Source organism: Buteo buteo, chromosome 26 (assembly GCF_964188355.1).
Source record: "Buteo buteo chromosome 26, bButBut1.hap1.1, whole genome shotgun sequence".
In the NCBI taxonomy this organism is placed as follows: domain Eukaryota; kingdom Metazoa; phylum Chordata; class Aves; order Accipitriformes; family Accipitridae; genus Buteo; species Buteo buteo.
Genome location: NC_134196.1, coordinates 11,314,597 through 11,334,108, shown reverse-complemented (window position 1 = coordinate 11,334,108; position 19,512 = coordinate 11,314,597). Strand labels below are relative to the sequence as shown.

Genomic DNA, 19,512 nt, shown 5'->3' with positions numbered 1-19,512 from the left:
TCTTTTGTAGTCATTTCATTTCCCCGCTTTCCTACAGCCTCCTACAGCAAACACTATGTGAATTTCTGTATTTAAACTCTGTCATTTAATCTGACCTCACTACTTTCTTTATGCAGATTACTACTGTTGGTCTGGTTTCTCTAATGCTATGTACAACACTTGGAATTTGGGGAATATTTTTTGGTTTGTTTTTGGTTTTTGTTCTTTTTTAACCACAGAGCATGTGACAACTCCTAATTAAATGCACTCTAGCATTTTCTTCTGCCTAACATTTCTGGTAAATCTGATTATTTGCAGAATTCCCATAAGCAGAAAGTTCTCTTGTTAATTAAAACAACAACAACAACAACAAAAAGCCAAACCCCAAAATTAAACCACTAAAATTTAATGGAGATTCATTCTATAACATCATCTCATCAATCTTCCTTACTGCTAAGTGATGACAATATAAATGGTCTTTATAATAAGCAAATAAAAATGTCTTCCCCTAGCCCCAAAGCTCATCATTACGAGATAACAGGGGGGAAAAAAGTCCTAGATGTAATAACGGACAACTAGTACTTTTGCTTTTCAATTCCTTCTTCTGCATTTTAGATGCTATGTCAGGCAGACATCTGGGTATGTAATCCTAGCAGTAGGGTGCAGGTCAGATCAAGCTGTGAGTTGTCAGCACAGAGAGGATGGCTGACTGCACAGAAGCAGATCACATAATTCAAGGACAGAGGTGACTACAGACCCTTTGCTGAGGAACAGGGGAATTATCAAGTGAAACACTGGAAGAATAATAGAGAAAACAAGGCAAATAATTTATGCATAGAAAAAGAGGTGTTAAATCTAGAATTCCAGTAATGGGTCACCAGTGGCTTTGATGAAAGCTTTTTCATTAGTCATGTTTCATATCCAGCTGGAGTGGATAACCATGATCAACCTGAGTAAATGAAAGTCAATGCAGCAATAATAAACAGCTTTCAGCAGTTTACGGTCATTAGAGATTCACATGAAATGATGCTGTTGGAAGGCCAAATGTATTTTATCTAAGATAGGAGCTCTGAGGAAGGTTATCCTGAAAGAAGTGAGGTAATGGGTAGAGCCATTGTGTACGAGAGCAGAACGGGAGTTTAGCTGAGAGATTTAAAGCAGACTGAAACCCAAAGATAGATTGAAAGCGACAAGGTTTCAACGGTCAGTGTACCACATCTTTGTAAGTATTTGTCCAGTTACAAAACTATATTTAAAGTCTATTTGGCTAATCCAAGTATTCTTGTATTGTCAGTTTGGCATACAGATGCCAGGTAGGTATTAAAGGAAAATAATTTATTTACCAAACCCCGGCAGATTAGAAATATTAAACAAATTCCTTTTGAAACAAAAATGCAAAGAAGTAATGAAATAAATAATCTTCTTTAAAACTCTGTTGGTGTGTCCTTCCTCAGGAGACTCATCAGAAGCAGAAGGGGCAATTTTGTCTCAGTTTAGTCTTCACTTCCCATTTTCAGAGAGGCCAGGAACCCCGTTTTTTGAGTTGAAGTCCTGCAACATTCACTCGGTGCTCTTGAGGCTGACTCTACTGATGATTAGAGGAAATATGGCACTACCTCTTGCAGTAACCCCTTCACATAGACTACAAATACACGGGTCTGCATTGTGCTGAGGGGAGAAACCAGCTGAGCAAAGCCTGGGAGCTCACTCCTGGGAATGTGAACTGCTTTGCAAGGCATAGTCTCATTAAAATCAGTTTGCTCAGCTTTGGACAGATGTATAAATAGCTCAATTTCTGGTTTCTCTAAAGAGTGTATTTATCAAGTGATTTGTTGTCAAAACAACAAAAGTGATGCTTGGTTTGCTGGGAATAATACTGAATCTCACTGGCTCTCCTACCCCATACACAGGAAAGTGCTTTTTCTGTATAGAACAATCTTTTTAAGTGCAGGAAAAAATATCAATAGCTTTTCTATACTTTGTGGAAGATTGGTTCTCATTTTAAAAAGATGTTTAGTTATTGAGCTACATGAGGGATGCTTTATGCTTTCATCAATATTTCATGTTATTTTCCTTTTTTTAAAGTACATGGGTCCTCATTATCACTTGTCTCCAGCACATCGTCTCTCTACTCTACGGTAAGTATTGACATTTTAGAAAAAACTTCTGCCTGCCTCTGTTCTTGTTCATTGTTCTTGAAAATTTCAATACTTCGAGGTTTAGGAGGATTAAAATTGTACTGCAATAAAGCAGGAACATTTATTTTCAACTTTGCTATTACTGTCATGTTATTTTAGAATACATTATTTTCATCTTTTTATGTAGCTTGCTTAGAACTGTTTAAAATCACCTAGTGTATGTTTTAAAAGCTAAAAAGAAGGCAATGGTCCAGGAGTCTTTCTTTAAGGGGGGTCCTTATGCTATTGTAGTTGATAATTTTGAGCGATTTTTTATTATTTTTAGCTAGTTTTCTAATCGCACAATTTACAAAGTGTTTTTGTTTTGTCACTGTTTGAAGTACACTTCTTGAAAAAACACAAGATTGCTTCAGGATAAGGGAGATACAATTTGCAGTTTAAATGTCTACTGATCTTTGTTGCAAATGACAGCATTTAGATGTTGTTTCCAAAGAGAAGATTGTCTTCAATTATTAATCTTAGTTAATTAGATTAATTAGATTGAGTAATAATTGTATTCTAGCTCAAGCAGAAATTCTGGGGTTGATTTTTTTCTCTATTTTATTGTTTTGTTATCTTTTATGACATCTTCTGCGTAATTTGTTGCTTCAGTTATTCTACTAACAAGAAATGATCCATATGGGAGGAGTTAAACATGTTTGGACATTCCCTTGCTGATAGGCAACAGTTGCTTTGGAACCTATTTGCTAACTACAATTACACGCTGTAGTAGCCCTTTTCCACGGGAGATCAACCCACTTACCTGCTTTCATACCAGGCATTCAGGAATAGTCTGTCTCCTCTCCGTATTTTCAGGTGTTGAATAATGTCAGCTGACATCCCAGGAATGACATGGACTCCTCTACCCAGAACCAACACCATTCTTGCCTGGGAATACCGAGCCCATGCAGTCCGATCCACTTGTACCTTTTGGTAGCCCTATCTCAATGCCAAACTCATGTTAGCTTGGGAAGTAGGTTGCAGCCCTGCACAACATCTACCGCAACGGTGCCTCTCCTAGTGCTACTCAGTCGTTAAAATTTCTATACAAGTGCATGTCTAAAAAATCAGGTACACACACATTAGGTTTGTCCAGGCCCTAAGCAGCAAGTTGCAAGCAATTCCAGTCCAGAATTGTTTTTTGGGGGTAGAATGTACATGCAGTACATACAGACAGGCTGCACGTGAGGTATGACTAACATTCAAAGCAAAGCTTCTCACTGAGGTGTCTGGAGTCGAAAAATCTTTACTACTATTTCCCTGTCTATGAGACACTATGATCAGTTTGCATGGGGAGGTGTCCAAAATTATAATTCAAGCTTTGATGTCAAATTTTAGAAGAATGTTAGGAAACTGACAGATGGTAAAAATCAAATTATAAAGTGACACAGGATGCTTTCAGCATCCAAAAGCCAGTAAGTCTGAAATATCTCGACTCTAATGTTGTGTAATGTAGCATGGGTTTACTAATACTTTCTATTTATATAATCTGCTATCATTCAAGATTACAGAGTATCTTGGAAATACTACCTAAACCCCATGATATTAAAGAACAGTATTTTTCCTCCAAGGCAAACTTTAAACTGTTTCCCAAGTTCATACTGTAAGTGGAATATCTTCTGAAACATCTGACTGTGAATTCACACTGCAGCTAAGCCCAGCTCCTTAAGTTATTGATTATGTCAACAAGTTAATGGAAGTTACAGAAAAATGTGTAAAGGGCAAAAAAGGAATTAGTATGACAAAATTACTAGGATTGATCTTTAGGGATGATTTTTGATCAGAATTTCTTCTGCTTGATCCCTCTCATCCTGCAAAAAAAGTTTAAACTTTTCAGCAATTCATCAAAAGATGATGCACGAGTGGAGTAGAGAAACATGAGAGGTTGGCAATCAGTATGACATCAGCTGAGAGCAGAGAACAACGTTTCATTGTTTGATGACACAGTGCAGTGCCCCATTTCCTCCAGAAAGGGAGGGTTATGGCACAGGTAACTCACTTTTACCTATTACTAGATTCAAGGAGGACTAGAAGAGCTTGTTTACCTTACTTAAGCAGGCCAAAATCATTAAGCATGAATTCCAAAGCAGTTACCTTTCCCTAAGTATCTCAATCAAATGTATTTATCAGATTTCTCAAACGTTGCCTTAAGCCTTGGTGCTAGTGGCTTCTGCAGCCTAATCCCTGGAGAGCTTCAGACAAAGTACTAAATAAAGATAATGATCTTTATGTATTATTTCCAAAGGATAGCTGAGAATCTTGCAGTTATTCTCTGAAGATTGCTTCTTTGAGAATTAGAATATGAGATTCAGAAGGGACATTTCATGATTTGCTGCCATTGCAATGAATAAGTCCAATGAGATAGAAGTTCCGTGTTCACTAGTACTTTCTGTAAATATTGGCTTTATTCTTGATTTGCATTTGGATTGTCAGGACTTACTTGAATAAACTGGAAATCTAGCTTGTAGAGATATGAATGTAGAGACAAACATTTGGTTTCACAGAACAGTATGCCGTGTAAGCAGACTTAGTAGACTCTAGGATTGAAATACTGATTCAGTTTTGGCAGTGAATATATCTAGCTCTCCAAGAAGTTGAAAAAGATGTGTGGTAGTGTAAATTATGATAGGTTGTCTCCAATTTTAATCTCCTCCTGCTCGGTAGGTGAGACACTGCAATTTGCACATATTTAGTTAATTGCTGTATTTCTCGCACTGGCTCTCAGCATTAGCTACACTTAGAATCCCTAGACTTCATTAACTGTGCTAAGCCAAGCTCAAAGGAGATGTGTAAGGACATGTCATTTGTATGTTAATATTTTAAGTCTTCAAAAAAGAAAAAAGAATAATCCTTACAAGAATGGGATGCATCGATATGATGGAGAAGGAGAGGGAGAAAATAAATTATTTCCTCTTAGAGCCTTTTGAACCAATGCCTGCGTGCTGGGTTACAATGGTGTCAGCATGAACTCTTAAGTAAAAACTGCTCAGATGTATTGGGTTGTCAGATTTTATTTTTTAGGTTGATAGTATGCCCAGAATCCTGTTCTTTCTCTTTCATTTACTTCTTCCACTGCCCACAAAAATTGACTTCTGGAAGCCACCCCTCTGAACTCTGGGAGAGAGGCAACGCTCCCTCCTACGGCGAGGGAGTCATCTGGTGACAACATGCAGCACTGCCTTCATCAGCGGGGCCGGTGGTCGAAGGACACAGGACCACGTCCCCACATGGCAGTTACAGGAAAAAGTCACCAACCCTTTTTTTTTTTTTGCTTTTCTTGGCAAAGTAGAATTCTTAAGGGGACATGGTCTTTCTCGATCCCTTTGTGATCCCTTTGTGACTTTTCATGCACTGTGTTCAAAGTAACAATAATGAGAACAGAATTTCATTTTTTTCTGTAGGCAGAAAAAAATCTCCTTTTTGCGAACATAGATCAGAAAGTTAGTATCAGTATCCGTGTCACATCAGTGCTGGCAAATAAAACAATCATTATACTGAATGATTCCCACGTAGTGATGCGTCAGGTATTACGGTAGTTTCAACCAAGAGCAGTTCTAATATTTCTAAGGGAAATACCATAGCATCGCAGTCTTTTAGTAACTGTTAACAGATAAGCACGTATGGAAAGAGGTGTTTTCTAGAAGTCTTCTCCCCCTACACCAGGTAAAGAAAGAAAACATTTATATAATAAATTATTAAAATTCTAACAGCACAAAAGCTGTGCTTAATACAGGCTTAAAAAAGCAGCTATATTAATTTGTAATAACACAGATACTGCCTGATGTCAGGGAATCTTCTGAGGAGCTCTTACCTTGGGTTTTCTTAGCATTTGTGGTGTTATTTATGGCTAATTCTACTACCCACATTTTCCTTTTACTGCTTGCTTCTCTTCCAGCCAATGTTAGACTGCTTCTCTGAACTTGGTGCACCTCAGATCACGGGTGGATTGATTTCCAGTACATTAACTGATTCTTGTTTTATATTACAAAAGGGTTCTTCTCTCATGGTACACCGTTCCTTTCCATTAGAATCCCACTGAAGCAAGATTTCTCTGTCCACCAAATACCTCCTAAATTAGACTACTCCCATGCTTACAAATTTAATGACCTTCAAAGGTTTGCCTTGCACTGATTTAGTTTCTTAGCTTGTTGAAAAAGACTGTTGGGTAAATAGCATCATTATATGACACAAAACATAACAATGTGGAAAATATCTAAAATTATTAAATATTATTAGCAAGTTTAAGCTGAAACTAACAGGCCTTGATAGCCCTTAATATTTTGGTCAGTACTCTGTATGGCAGAAATTATTTAAAGTGTAAATACCCCTCTCCCCTCACCTTCCCCCCATATATGTTTTACTGGTATGCTGTCAACTTCTCTTAGCAGGGATTAGTCTATTAGGAATATTGCTTGGTATACGGTAAAACAAACATAGTTCCAGGAGCCATAATAATCACTACGGTGTAAAAGTTTGCTGGTCACAGGCTAAGGTCCCTGCAGGGACAGCATAGCACATTTTCTTTTGTATCTTAGAAATGTAGCTGCAGTTTCTGCAGTTCTGTTCCTGTTCTCCCTTTATCCACTGTTTCATGTTGTCAGTATGCTGGCAAACTCTTTGGGGTTTCAGCTGGAGCCTTTCCAAGTAAGTTGAAAAGAATTCCATTTATTGTTTTTACTGCATACCTTCCTTAAATGTAATGGATCCATGAAGCTATTCGTTTCACTTCAGTGTAGCTGGCTTTTATTTTCTATTACCGCAATTATGTTGCACACTGTTTCTAAGCCATTTCTTCTTTGTTTTCTTCCAGGCAGAAGAAAAGGCACATTCAGAGGTAAGAACTTTTCTTCATTTTTATATATATGTATTGCATTATATTATTTTAAAGTTGGGGTTTTTTTTTACCTGCTATGGCTAAATGGCTGAGTCACTGGGGAAAATACACCTCATGTCTTTGCACCACTTTTTAAGAAGTATTGGTAAAAAGCTGATGCAGCTTCTAGTGCACTAGAAGGTGTTTTCTTAGTATCGGGCTGAAGAATGCCTCCTGGCTGAGGTTCTGAAAAGGGGAAAAGAATCGATGAGAATCAGGCTTCTGAGTGGAGGAGCTGTGATACGTCTGATTTCAGACTTAATACCACTCTGTACTGGATCTAAGGGACTGTGCAATTCAAGGTAATGTGCTGCCTTTCAGGAGAAAAATACTTCAAATGTTCGCTTTGAACTTCTCTCCCTTACATTTTGCATTATATTAAATTTCTCAAAACTGACCACTTTGATGGATTTCAGAGCAATGCAGATTGATTTCAGATATAAATCAAATCTGACATGGAAAACAGCTTCTTTCTCCTCACAGTGTATAAGAATAGGTGACAAGCCCGGGTCAGCAGCTGGATACAATTACAGCCTTTCTCAAAATAAAGTCCTGGTTGTATTAAAAGGGCACCAAGGAGTAGCAGCAATAAAATGCAGCACCGAGGGGTGCACTTCCACTTCACAGAGCTACATGTCTTCCAACTCCTGCATTTATGCTGCTCCTATTTTTACTACTCTAATCAGAGAAAAAGCCAACTAAAAGGTATTTTGAGGAAGTTGGACAAATAAACATATTCTTCCTTACTTGCTGTAGTATATTTCAATGTAATTTCTCCCTGAATTTTCTAAGCATCTTTCTCAGAAAGTTAAAGCAAAGGAGCTAAAGAAGCATGCCATAGCTCAGCAGTGTAAATGACAATTCCTCATTTCACTGCCCTTTGTATAGGGTTGTATAGACAGGTGAAACAACATTTCTTTCCTGTGTATTTCTACATGAAGTTTTCTCAGTATGTAGGTCTGCTCTGTGATGCTCTTGCAGGAGATGTGGAACAGGACTTCATGAGAACTACCTTTGTATGGCTGCAGGAATATGATGAAAGTGTAGCTTAGAGCAGGAAGGTCAAATAATTGCTATCAAAAACCAAAGAGAAAACTTGGAAAAAGAAAAGTGGCAGTCCAGGATGGAGAACAGCTCAATAATCTGTCTCCTTTGCTCTGAGCTAGTGTAAATGACCTAGCTATTTTTGTATCATAGATGTACAGGAACTTGTTCATTCTTAAAGCTTGTACAATATTCCCTGGTGGTTTTCATGGGAGTCATAAAATTAAAGTACTGCAATAGTCTTTACTAGTGAATGTTATGTGCTCCCTTTCTTAGGCTAGTTTTAGACATTTTACTTCTCTAGTCTGGAATAATTTCTTTTATGTCCGAATACGAAAGGGGTTTCAAAGTGAAACTCCATGCTGTGCTTAAGGTCAGTGCAATGGCTGGAGTCCCCGTAACATCTCAAATACGGTTAAATGGGCTTAAAATGATGCGCACGCTTCACGTTGGGTATCTATCCTAGCTGAAATGTAAACAGATATTTTTTCTTAAGGATTCTGTTTTTCATTAAAGGATACAGGAGCCTTAAATTAAGTTTCTTTTCATGTCAACAAGCACATTTAAAGCTACATCTATTTTTTTAAGTTGGCAAGTTTTTGAATAATGTATAAGGTTTAAAGAGGCTGCATGTGTGAATCGCAGGGACTGTAGGAAATATTGTGTTAGAGAAAAGAAAAATGTTACTGTACCTCATCTGCCTTTAGACATCCATGCAGGAAAAATCTGTGTCTGAGGTAGTCATCAGAGCCTTCTTCGTGCCGGGCAGTGGGGGAGTACTTTTGGGCACTTTATCTAAGTCTAGTGTAGACATTTAACATATGTTGGTTGCATCATGTCTACAGTCAGGCACAGCGGACCTCACCCAAATTCATTCATATTTCGTAATATCAGGCCTCATCCAGGGCTGCTATCTTTGACTGCACTAAGAATATGTTTGGAACTTATGGGATTTGGTAAAAAACCATGACATTTACATATGCGAACAGAGGATTGTACTTATGAAGTAATTAAGCATTTGCCCATATGTGCTCCCTTAACTGGGATCCTAGCTCATACACTGGTTAAGTGCAAGAAAACACTGGGAGCAGCACTAAGTGCCAACTTTTAATTATTTGTATTTCTGAATAGTTCTGAGATTAAAATGTGAAACTAAGGCATTGTAAACCTATTAGTGATCCCTTAAGAAAACAAACCAACCAACCACAACAAAAGCAAATTACTGAAATACTGACAGCAGTCTTTTTTTTTTTTCCTAGCAAATTCAGAAACTACGGAGAGAGCTGGTTGCATCACAAGAGAAAGTTGCTACCCTTACATCTCAACTTTCAGCAAATGTAAGTATTTTTACTTGTGATCATAAACAGTATCAAAGAATACATTATCAGATTGGCTAATAGCTCTTAGTCGACACATGGTCTTAGAGACTTTTACTCCAGACTTAAATAAATTTATTTATTTTGGTGGTTTTCAAATTAATTATTTCATTCGATGTCTGTATTGCCTCAGCTTCAAGCAGAAGAAATCTTGTAATCAAACACAGTGGAAATGGAAAGGAGATTTTCCACACTTTTTGGATGTGACAACAGTTCTATCCAGTTCAGTTTCACTCTTTCTTCAGAATCAATTAAAAAAAAAAGCTGAAAAGTGAACACAACCAAAGAAAGGGCGCGGATTGCATATTCTGATAGAATTCATTATAGTTTCATTTCACAAAGATAAACCTTGCAAAATGCAGATAGATGTGGAGGGAAGCAAAGTTGTATATTTTATATGCTGCATATACATATTCATTGTTGTATATTCGTATGCTGCAATAACTGTGCTGATATATAACTAATGGAAACTGGGCTGTTCCCCAGAGAGCTCCCTGGCATTCCTTCCAATTGTCATACACTGCTAATATTAGTTATTGAACATGTTATCGGAATATAATGCCAGATAGGAAATGTGAGCTACAATCCTGTCTGGTTACTATGGTTTCAGATGAAGTTACAGGATAGTTACTGAACAATCTGTTGTATAGTGATTTTTAAATGCAATTCAGGATATAACTATAGTTATCATTCCCAAGGAAAGCTGAGATGCGGTTGCAAGAGAGTATCATTCTGCATTTCAGGAAAGCAGCTTCCTGATGTCTTGGGCAACCTACAGAGTGCCTTTCTTTGAAATGCAGATGGACCGAGTATTTAGATCTAAAAATACTGCCATTATTTTCAAGAAATTACTTCAGTCAGTGTAGTAGTACTGTGTTCGTATTGTGAGGAAATAATCTCTAGTTGTGTGAAAGCCGCTTGTTCTCTTAGGACTGCTCCACGGGAAAATGTGGAAGAGCTACTCTTCGCCCTTTCTGCTTTGTTCAGGTGGCTGCAGAACCTGAACCTGTGGGTGTTTGTGCCTCTGTAGCGAGATGGGTTGCCAGTCTGTTCCCAGCTCTGAGAATGAACTAGTGAAGCAGAAAACATTGTCCGTTTTAGACACTGGTCTTTGCCACGTTGGGCAGTTCTTCACTCACCCATCCTGAGAGCAACAACCTAAAACCAACACGGAGAGGTCAGAAGAGCTAAGCCAGCGTGCCTCGGGTAGTCGTGTTCGCTAACAAGTCCGTTGCTCTCTGCAGGGCACTTTTCTTTCCACCCAGAACGCGGGGCGGCAGTGGGAGCCCAGGGAGGCAGGCTGGGCCTGGGCTTGTGACCCAGCGCCGCCACGGACGTCCCCCCATCCACTCGGAGAGCCCTGCTAACGCCCCCGCAGCAGCCGCCGGAGTTACCCGGAGGAGTTAGCTTGATTCCTGCAAACCCCTGATCTAGTGAAAGACGTCCCTGCCCACAGCCGGGGGTTGGACTAATTGATCTTTACAGGTCCCTCCCAGCCAAAGCTTTCTGGGGTTCTGAGCAGTGGTGCCACATCAGTAAGACCAAACTGTTCGCCCGTGGTGGGACTGGGCTCAGGTTTCTGTGCTGGAGCTGGTGTAGGAGACGTTCTGATGGCGATAACTCAGGCTCTTGGGACCGTCAGTCGCTTTACTCCATGGGCAGAAATGCAGCTTGCCCTTCTTCTGCTAGTGCTGAACAGAAAACCTCAGCATATTCCTTCTTGCTGATGTGGTGAAAGGGAGAGTTGAAAGATGACTCTGTTCAGTCTCCATCCTTTTCCAGTCACCCCAGCAATGCCATAGCTTATAATACAGCAACCAGGGCCGCAGAGTGAGGATGGCAGGGCGTTCTCCTCTGCAGCTGAGGCAACGAGGCCATTTTTCAGTTTGCTTGAGCAAATTGCGTCCGATCTCTCCCCAGTGTTATTTAGAAGTCATTGACTATATTTCTGGCCAGTATTCCTTTTGTGTGGAATAAACACCGTACAGACTGGTTTCTAATAACATTACCTATTCCAGGCAAATCTTCCAAGTCACCCCCAAGTTACTATTAGATTTGGTCCATACTTCAGAGAAACTGTGTCAAGCTAAAAAATGGATAGTTACATTTTGGCTTGGTTTTCACTCAAACTAATTCTGCTGCATGGGTGACAAATAGGTTGGGTTTAATCTGTATAACTCACATTGCATTGGTTGGGGTTCTTGTCCCATGTACTGCCTCTGGACTTCTGAACACCTAGTAAGAATGCCCGTAGCTTTTCTACCGATCTCATTGGAAAGGTAATATTTTCAACAGGACAATTGAAAAGTATATACATGTTCATCTGGTTTTGCCTATCCAGAAGGACCACATTTGTAAACCTGTATGTGCTTGTATGCATACATATATATGTGCATGCACACCGTATGTTTTATGAAGGTTAATTTAATCACGTTCTTTTGACTGTGTCACTCACCTTCTAATCCATCTCCATGGAGACACTCTTTAAACTCTAAACCTATAAGCAACCCTAAAGCTGATCCTTTTAGCACATGGGGTTTTTAAATGGTACCAGAGAAAGCTTTCCTTTTCCCAAATCCCCAACATGTGGAAATTCCCTCAAAATTAAACTTGTCAGGAGCATGAAACTTAGAGGCTTCAAATTCTCCAGGCATAATCAAGGGATTTGGACACCCTCACAATTAATGCGATCTTAAAAGAAAGGTTGATATTACTAGATACTGTAAGTAAATTTTTGGGGGGATGCTGTCGTAAGATACATACTTTTCAAAACCAAAAATTGAAAAGTATTGCACGATAAGCCTGGTTCTGAGTTCATTCTCTGCTATTTCTGGTACAGAAGGTGTAAAATATTAAAAAAACACTTCCACAAAAGTCCAAAGGATCAAAAGAGACCACTTAAAGAGGTGTTAGTACTAATTCTGTTGGTCCTTTGAGCACTTTATGTAAATAAATTCCAGGAAGTATCACTTAAACATCAGGACTAAAGTCCAGCTTGAAAACAGAGTATATATAAAACTTTTTAATTATGATGTGGCCTCTGAAATTTAGTCTAATTACAGAATTAATATTTAAATCACAGTGATTATATAGTTTTCATAAAAATTATGAGAGTAACTAACAAATACTTGATTTGACAAACTTATGAAAAACCCAGATGGGCTTCTAATTTTCATGAACTTGTACTGTCTTAGCAATGTTTTACTTGCATGTATTCATTTATCATTTATCTCCTAATCTGAGAGACATACTTCACCAGGCTCTGGCATTTAAAAGAGAAATAATCCTAAACACAAAACCTGGAATTTATCCTCAGAGAAGAAATCAAAACCATGTTTTACTCTCTAAATAGATAAAATAGTACTGCGACCCTCATTTTGAGTCACGTTTGCACGCCAGGAGGCTAAAACCTGAGCAAACAGTAAGTCTAATGCAGAAAAAAGTTTGATGACTGCCTATCTTTTCTGCAGATACATCCATCTCTGGCAGGCAGAGAACTGTACGAACAGAGTATCTTCTGCGGTGCCTTTGCTCACCAGAAAATTACTCAGTCCTTTCTGATGGATGCCTTTGCCATAAATGCATTCATCTTAGCCTTAACCCTACGCTCCTCCAAATTTTCAGCATCAGAAAATATGCAGCACTTTTTTTCCTCGCTGTGGTCTGGAGAAGGGGACTATTAATAGCCAGAAATCTTGTTCCCTCACAGTTCATCTCGGGCTTGAATTCGTTGCTACCATTTCCCTTTGTAGAACTCAGCAAAAGTATTGTATGCGAGTGAAAAAAAGAGCATCTTATTCATCCCATTTCAATGCTATTCATATCTTTCATTGCTTCGCCACAAAAGATTATTGGTGACAGTAGTACATGTGTCATTAAAAGACTGCCAGGCTGAAATTTGACCTATTTCATCAAGCCGTTGCTTGATATTTTACATCAAAATCTGTCAATTGGAAGATATAGCATTTCTCAGGCATTTTGGAAATCTCTGCTAAGACTTTTCTTGTTTGGTTTCATTTATTATTCAGGTTTTGTTGGCTGGACTCAAGTACTATGCTTGATTTCAGCAGTTTATTTCATTTGATTAACCCCAATGTGTTTTGCCTGCATATGATTAAATTCAAGCAGGGCCCAGCTGTTGTTTGGATGCTTAATTTACAGGTTTTTTCCTGAGGTTCTGGCTTTTCCCCTGGCGCCTGTTTCGCTGTTGCTGAAGGGCAAACCTCAATACTAATTAAGAAAGGGCCCGTTTTCAGTGCAGCAAGTGTCCAACCAGCAGACTTCCTACGTGACTGACAAGGGCTCAAATTCCAGCGAGCAGCCTGAACCCAGCCCGTTCGGAGGGACTTTGATCAGAGCTTTTGTACTGTAAAAAGCTGAAGGGTGCGTGCTCGCAAAGCGTCGCGGCCCCAGGATGCCAGTAGAAAGCGGAGGGGGTTCTCCGGCTAATACTCTTGTTTGGCCAGCTCTGAACCACTACCCTACGGCCAAACAGCGAGAGAATAGCAGGCGGCGAAGAGAACAGGTCACCAGATGTTCGGTGGCTACTTGCAATCAGCCCGATCCCTTCTGGCCTCTCACACCTCCTCTCATTCAGCCGTGTCAGGTGGGAGGAAATTTATTTATTTACGTTTGTTTTATAAACCCGGACACGGCAGATCAAACGGCGGAGCGTGTCAGCGGATAGTCTGTGGGTATGCCAATGTCTTGTTCAGGATGGGCTGTAAAGCTAAGGGCTGAGGTATTTGGGGGTTGGCTGGCTGGGATCGTTTAGTAGGAAGGAAATGTTTAAAATCAAATCTGTCATCTTGGCACTGAAGTCATTCCCTGAGCATATAGCTCCTTGACTATTTCCAATGGGAATTTCACATGGTAATGGAAGTCAAAATTAAGCCATATGTGATGGATGTACAGATTAAGAGCTATACATCATCTGTGTATCTAATACGTATATCATGTTAAAGATGGATATATTTTGCTGCAGGCATACTTCCAGCAATGCCCAGTTACTTAACTCTGATGCCAGTATATCTGTTTCCAAGTAGAAATGCTGCATTCAATTGTAAAGATATGTTTTATCTTTAGAATAAGTGTTATTTAAAGCACATGCAGTATTCAGGCTATTTTGTATGGTATTCAAATAACATATGCCACGGATGAAACTACTGAATCTAATACAGAGTTTTCTAGGTGTGAGGGATTGGCTGTAACTTTAAAAAAAATTCTATTTATTTTTACGAGAATGAAAGAATGGATCCTTTTGGATAAAGTAAATAATCCTCAGAAATTGAGGATTACCAATCCAATCAAAATCAATTACCAAATTTATAAGTGTAAAAGAATTTTTTTCTAATTAGAATTTTTTTTGTTTCTAATAAGCATTTTTAAAACCACAGTTACTTCTTTCTATTTGTTTCAATTGTTTTCTGAATTATTTTGCATTTAACTATTTAAATGCAAAGTCTGATCTTAAATGGGAATATATACATATACATTTTTATGCATACTTCCACACACTTATAAATATACTGATAATCTAGCCTTTTTCAAACTAACTTTTCTTATTTTGTTACAGTATTCCTTTTGGGACAAATCTGCATAATATTTCAACAATTAGGAGTTCCCTAGACTGCTGAATAAATAAACATTTGCTGCCATGGGGAAAGGCAGCACAGTTTATTACTCTGAAAGTAAAATTTATACTTTGTATTCCATTTGAAGTAATGAACAATGAGATCGAAGTTTTTTGCTTGAATAGTTTTTCGTTGATGGGCCTTTGAATTATGTTTCTTTATTATTAGCAAATCAGGACCGGATAGTCTTTATCTCAAATGAGTTAGGAAGGATCCATCATCTTGATCCAATTACATTTAGGATGCAAAAGTTTTAGTGTGCTACTCCAAGAAGGTAATGTGCTCTAGCACAGGCTGAATTTTAGTAAGAATCCATAGTTGTGACATGGCTGTCTGTCTCTAAAGACTATTCGACAATAACTTACAGTTTCAGTGACCTTTGATGACATTTTTAATGATGCTTTTTAGTTCTTCATTTTTGCTATGAGTTCCTTAATTTTTCCTGTAAGTTCCTTGTGGTTTATTCATGCACAATATAAGCTGAAGTTGTAGCTATGGAACAGGAAAATACTTTGCACAAATATGCACAGTTAGGTACCAAAGAACTGTGGTTATCACAGTCTAATTGAGAGAAACGGAAAAAAGCAATGCATAATTAAGCAAATTATTCCTCTTTTCAAGCCCTCAGTCCCCATTGTTATTCTCATGGTAAAGCAGAACCACGGGCCATCAGCCAAGCCATAGATTTTTTTATGAGGCAGGGAACAGTGAGCTCCATTAGTTTCCTGTTAAACACATGTAATGAAGGGACATTTGGCTATAATTCTGTGGTAGTGCATCTACTTTGTCCCTGATTGTGTTCTGGGTCAGTGGTCATCATCTTTAGAATTAAAACACCATAAATTAGTCTGAATATTTGTAACATGTAGCTAATTATTGAAGTGAAAAGTTTAAAAACTAGTTACTTTTATCTTCTCAGAGGAACGAAGCAGTGAAAACAACCAAAGGCTGTAGCTTCCAAACTAGCTAGGATAACTTTATATCAATTGACAGGTTTCAGACGTGTATTTGACATGTATTTCAAGTTCATTTTATTTAAAATTATAACTTCAAGAATAAAGCCTAAGTGATAAATGTTAAAATAGGAATATACACAATTACTAATTAATCCTTAAGAAATTGCATATGCATCTAGTGTCATGTTTATCAAAAAGATAGTCCCTGGGATATGTATCCTTTACCAAAAGAATTATACCTAAAGCATCCCTGCAGATGCAGAAAGCAGGTGGATTGGCCACTATACCCATAAGTAATTAAATAAATTATTTGCTAATAATACAATTTACAAGGAGTGAACTTGTAGTAAGTTTAATAAATATAAAATAAGGAGTTTACAAGATACTGAAACATTTAAAGCAATGCAAAATGATGTACAAAACACAAAAGCCACCTACCAGTATAACAGCTCTGAAGTGGAGACACAGGAGTGGGCCACTATGATATATATGACAGTCTTTTTTTATTTGAGGAATAATACACAGAGCAAGGTGGCAAGAAGCTCTTTTCCTTCTCCTAAAGTACATAACAGAATCGTTCTCGGACTATTTCTTTTTCTGACTATACCTCAGATTCAGTACAACCACATACACTTGGACAATTTCAACTATGCTTGTACAGGCATGCAGGTCTGTAACAGAAAAATTTGCCAGGCACTGTGTGTGCCTGTACTGCTATAATAAACAATAATTTTTCTTGGTGAGGAAGCTCAGTTAATCCATTTGTACATATAAATATGTTGTTTGTGAGCTGTATTTCCAAGTGTATTGTTGCTCCTATGTTTGAAAACTTTGCCTGTTACCACTTTTGAGATGGTAAAGAGAAAATAAGTATTTCCTTCTGCATTTACTATTTGGTGTTGTGAGAGGAGTGAATAGAATTTTATGGAACTTCATAAAAATTTAATTCTTACTTTCCCTGGGCTGTACAAGCTGGCTTAGCTTGTTGGTTTCTTTATGACCACTTGCTCTTCTTTGCCTACAAAGCTCAATGTCAGCTAGAACCAATGAAGAGTTGATGTATTGTTTGTATAAATTTTGCTTGCATAGAGTATAGGGTGAATGTTAGAAAATAAAATGAAACTTTATTTTTTTAAAATCTTGTAATCAGTTTCAACTTTATTGCTTTTCTTATTAAGTAGGGCTTCCAATTTACAAGATTGTCTTTTATATATACATTTGCACACATGTATAAATATTATATTTACATTTTATATAAGTTTTTTGTTACTTTTATACACACAACACACACCTATATATAATCAATATAAGATGAATAGACTAAGTAATGATCTTTCATAAAACTAACTGTGATTTTTTTTTGTTTGAGTCTCAGGATTCCCCTTGGAGTGTTTTATTTGTGAGGTTAAAAGTTACATTTTAAGATAAAGTACTTGAATTCCCATTTTGAAGTGTTCAGTAATTGAAAAGAATTGTTCCTGGACTTCTATCTGGGAGCAGACTTCTTTTGGCCGATATATCAGTAAACCCAAAGCAGGACATTAAATCCATAATCCATTTCCAGGCAGAGATACCTGAGCTAATCTCCCTGGGGGCTAACGAGGCTTGGGGAACACTGGGATCACTTGGCTGCTTCACCTATTCAAGCCAGCTCAGTCTGAGTTTAGTAGAAAAGAGCTGGAGAAGATGAGCTTGGAGGGAAACAAATATTTAAAAAAAAACAAATAGATCTGGGAAAATTGTGCCATTGTCATTATGAATGCTGTCCTCTGTTTCTTTCACAGGCTCATCTAGTAGCAGCTTTTGAAAAAAGCTTGGGAAATATGACCGGCCGATTGCAAAGTCTAACAATGACAGCTGAACAAAAGGTATGTTTACCAAAGCAGATGTTTAATGTGGAAAACAGCCAGCAGATTATATTAGAGTTTTGTTTAAAAAACACTGAAAGGCAACAGGGACAGCTGTGCCAATAAGACAGATCTTTCTTTAATGGCCGTTGCGATCAAATCTCCATGAAGCTCCAGGAGAATTAAACTGTGCGGCATCAGGTTTGTGCAGGCAATATCATAGAATAGTTTGAAGATAAAATCTTTCGTTTCCAGATTTTAATTAAAACATATGCGACTCTAGGTTAAATCCATACTGAAAGATCCTGTAACAAAGATCGATCATAACCTGCTGGAGCGCTTCATTCCAGCCTGCCAGCGTTGGCAGAATAATAGAATTATGGGAAGGGAAGAACTTTAAGTAGAGAAAAATGACTCCATTCAGAAAGTTAATGCAGGTTAGGTATCCTATTCATGAGTAAACAGTTTGGGTTTTCACTGTGCTGTTTTGACTATTGGGGAAAAGAAATCTAAACCTGATAGGCAGCAAATTTAATGTGAGCCTTTGTACCAAGCTCAGGATTAAGAAGCTGCTTAGCACTTTCCAGGATTGAACGTCTGCAACTTTCTGCCCTTATTTATTTTGAACAGTATCCTATAAAAAGAAAGACCTCATTGAGCCAAACTGTGAAAGAAACTGTATATCAGTGAGCTATTAGTCACCACTGGAGTCACCATACCTGTCTATAAAAATAACATTTCACAGTCTGGTTGAGCACCAGCAAATGAAATATGGTGAGACTCGTTGTGAGCTAGATAGAAAATGTTTGTATTGCTTGCTTTTTTTCATCTTAAGCAAAAAAACACAATGGAATTTTCTTAAAACCAAAACTTTTGACTATTTTACAAAGCATAAGTTTCATCAGATGATTTTCTTTCCAGAGGAGGTTAAGCAGTGATACTGAAACAGATCATCTCCAAGCTTCTTTCCTAAAAGATTTGGAACATGTTCTTTTCCTTTGCTTCTTTTCTCTTTTTTTGAGGTTAACTTCCTTTAATCCTCATTATATAAATACAGGTTGGAAGGACAGGTTTAATGCAGCAGTAATAAAATCTATTTTTTAAGTAAAATAGGCTGTGCATTCTAATACCGAACTTCCTGCACTCAAGTGGAGTAATTTTACTTCAACTTGCAGGACAGTTGCTATTAAACAGGGCTTTTTAAGTAGAATTCTTATTTAGCAAGTTAAATCTTTTGGAAAATACAGAAATTCAGGTTGAGATTCATCCATTAAATGGTAGCCTCACATACTAAAGGATGTCATTTGAACGGGTTTATTGTGTTTCACAGTAAAATTGTTGGGTTTCTCTTAACTTTATAATGAATATTCAATTGAAACCCTTTTTAGATTAGTCTTTGTTAAAAATGTTTTGTTTTCCTTAACAATAGTGTGATCACTTTATATAGAATAAATGCAAAAGAACACATTAGTTCAGTGTAATATCTGTGGAGAGAAAAGATGCTTTCTACTTAGGTGTTGCCCTTACGTTCACCCAAGCAGTCCCATGAACTTCGGTTTGACCACTCTTATCTTGTCATATTTTTTTAGCTTAGACAAACATTGTTCTTGTGCCATATATTTTGAGC

The 19,512-nt window shown here is 37.8% G+C and overlaps 1 protein-coding gene across 4 annotated transcripts in view; it reads left to right on the top strand.

The window, feature by feature from the left end:
• Positions 1 to 19,512, top strand: part of NAV3 (neuron navigator 3) — a 275,195-nt gene that overhangs the window by 226,459 nt on the left and 29,224 nt on the right. For all 4 annotated transcript variants that reach the window (XM_075058235.1, XM_075058237.1, XM_075058236.1 and 1 more), the window contains 4 exons: positions 2,065 to 2,117; positions 6,967 to 6,990; positions 9,333 to 9,410; positions 17,823 to 17,906. In XM_075058235.1, coding sequence (XP_074914336.1) covers positions 2,065 to 2,117; positions 6,967 to 6,990; positions 9,333 to 9,410; positions 17,823 to 17,906 — 239 coding nt within the window. The remainder of the gene's footprint in view (positions 1 to 2,064; positions 2,118 to 6,966; positions 6,991 to 9,332; positions 9,411 to 17,822; positions 17,907 to 19,512) is intronic.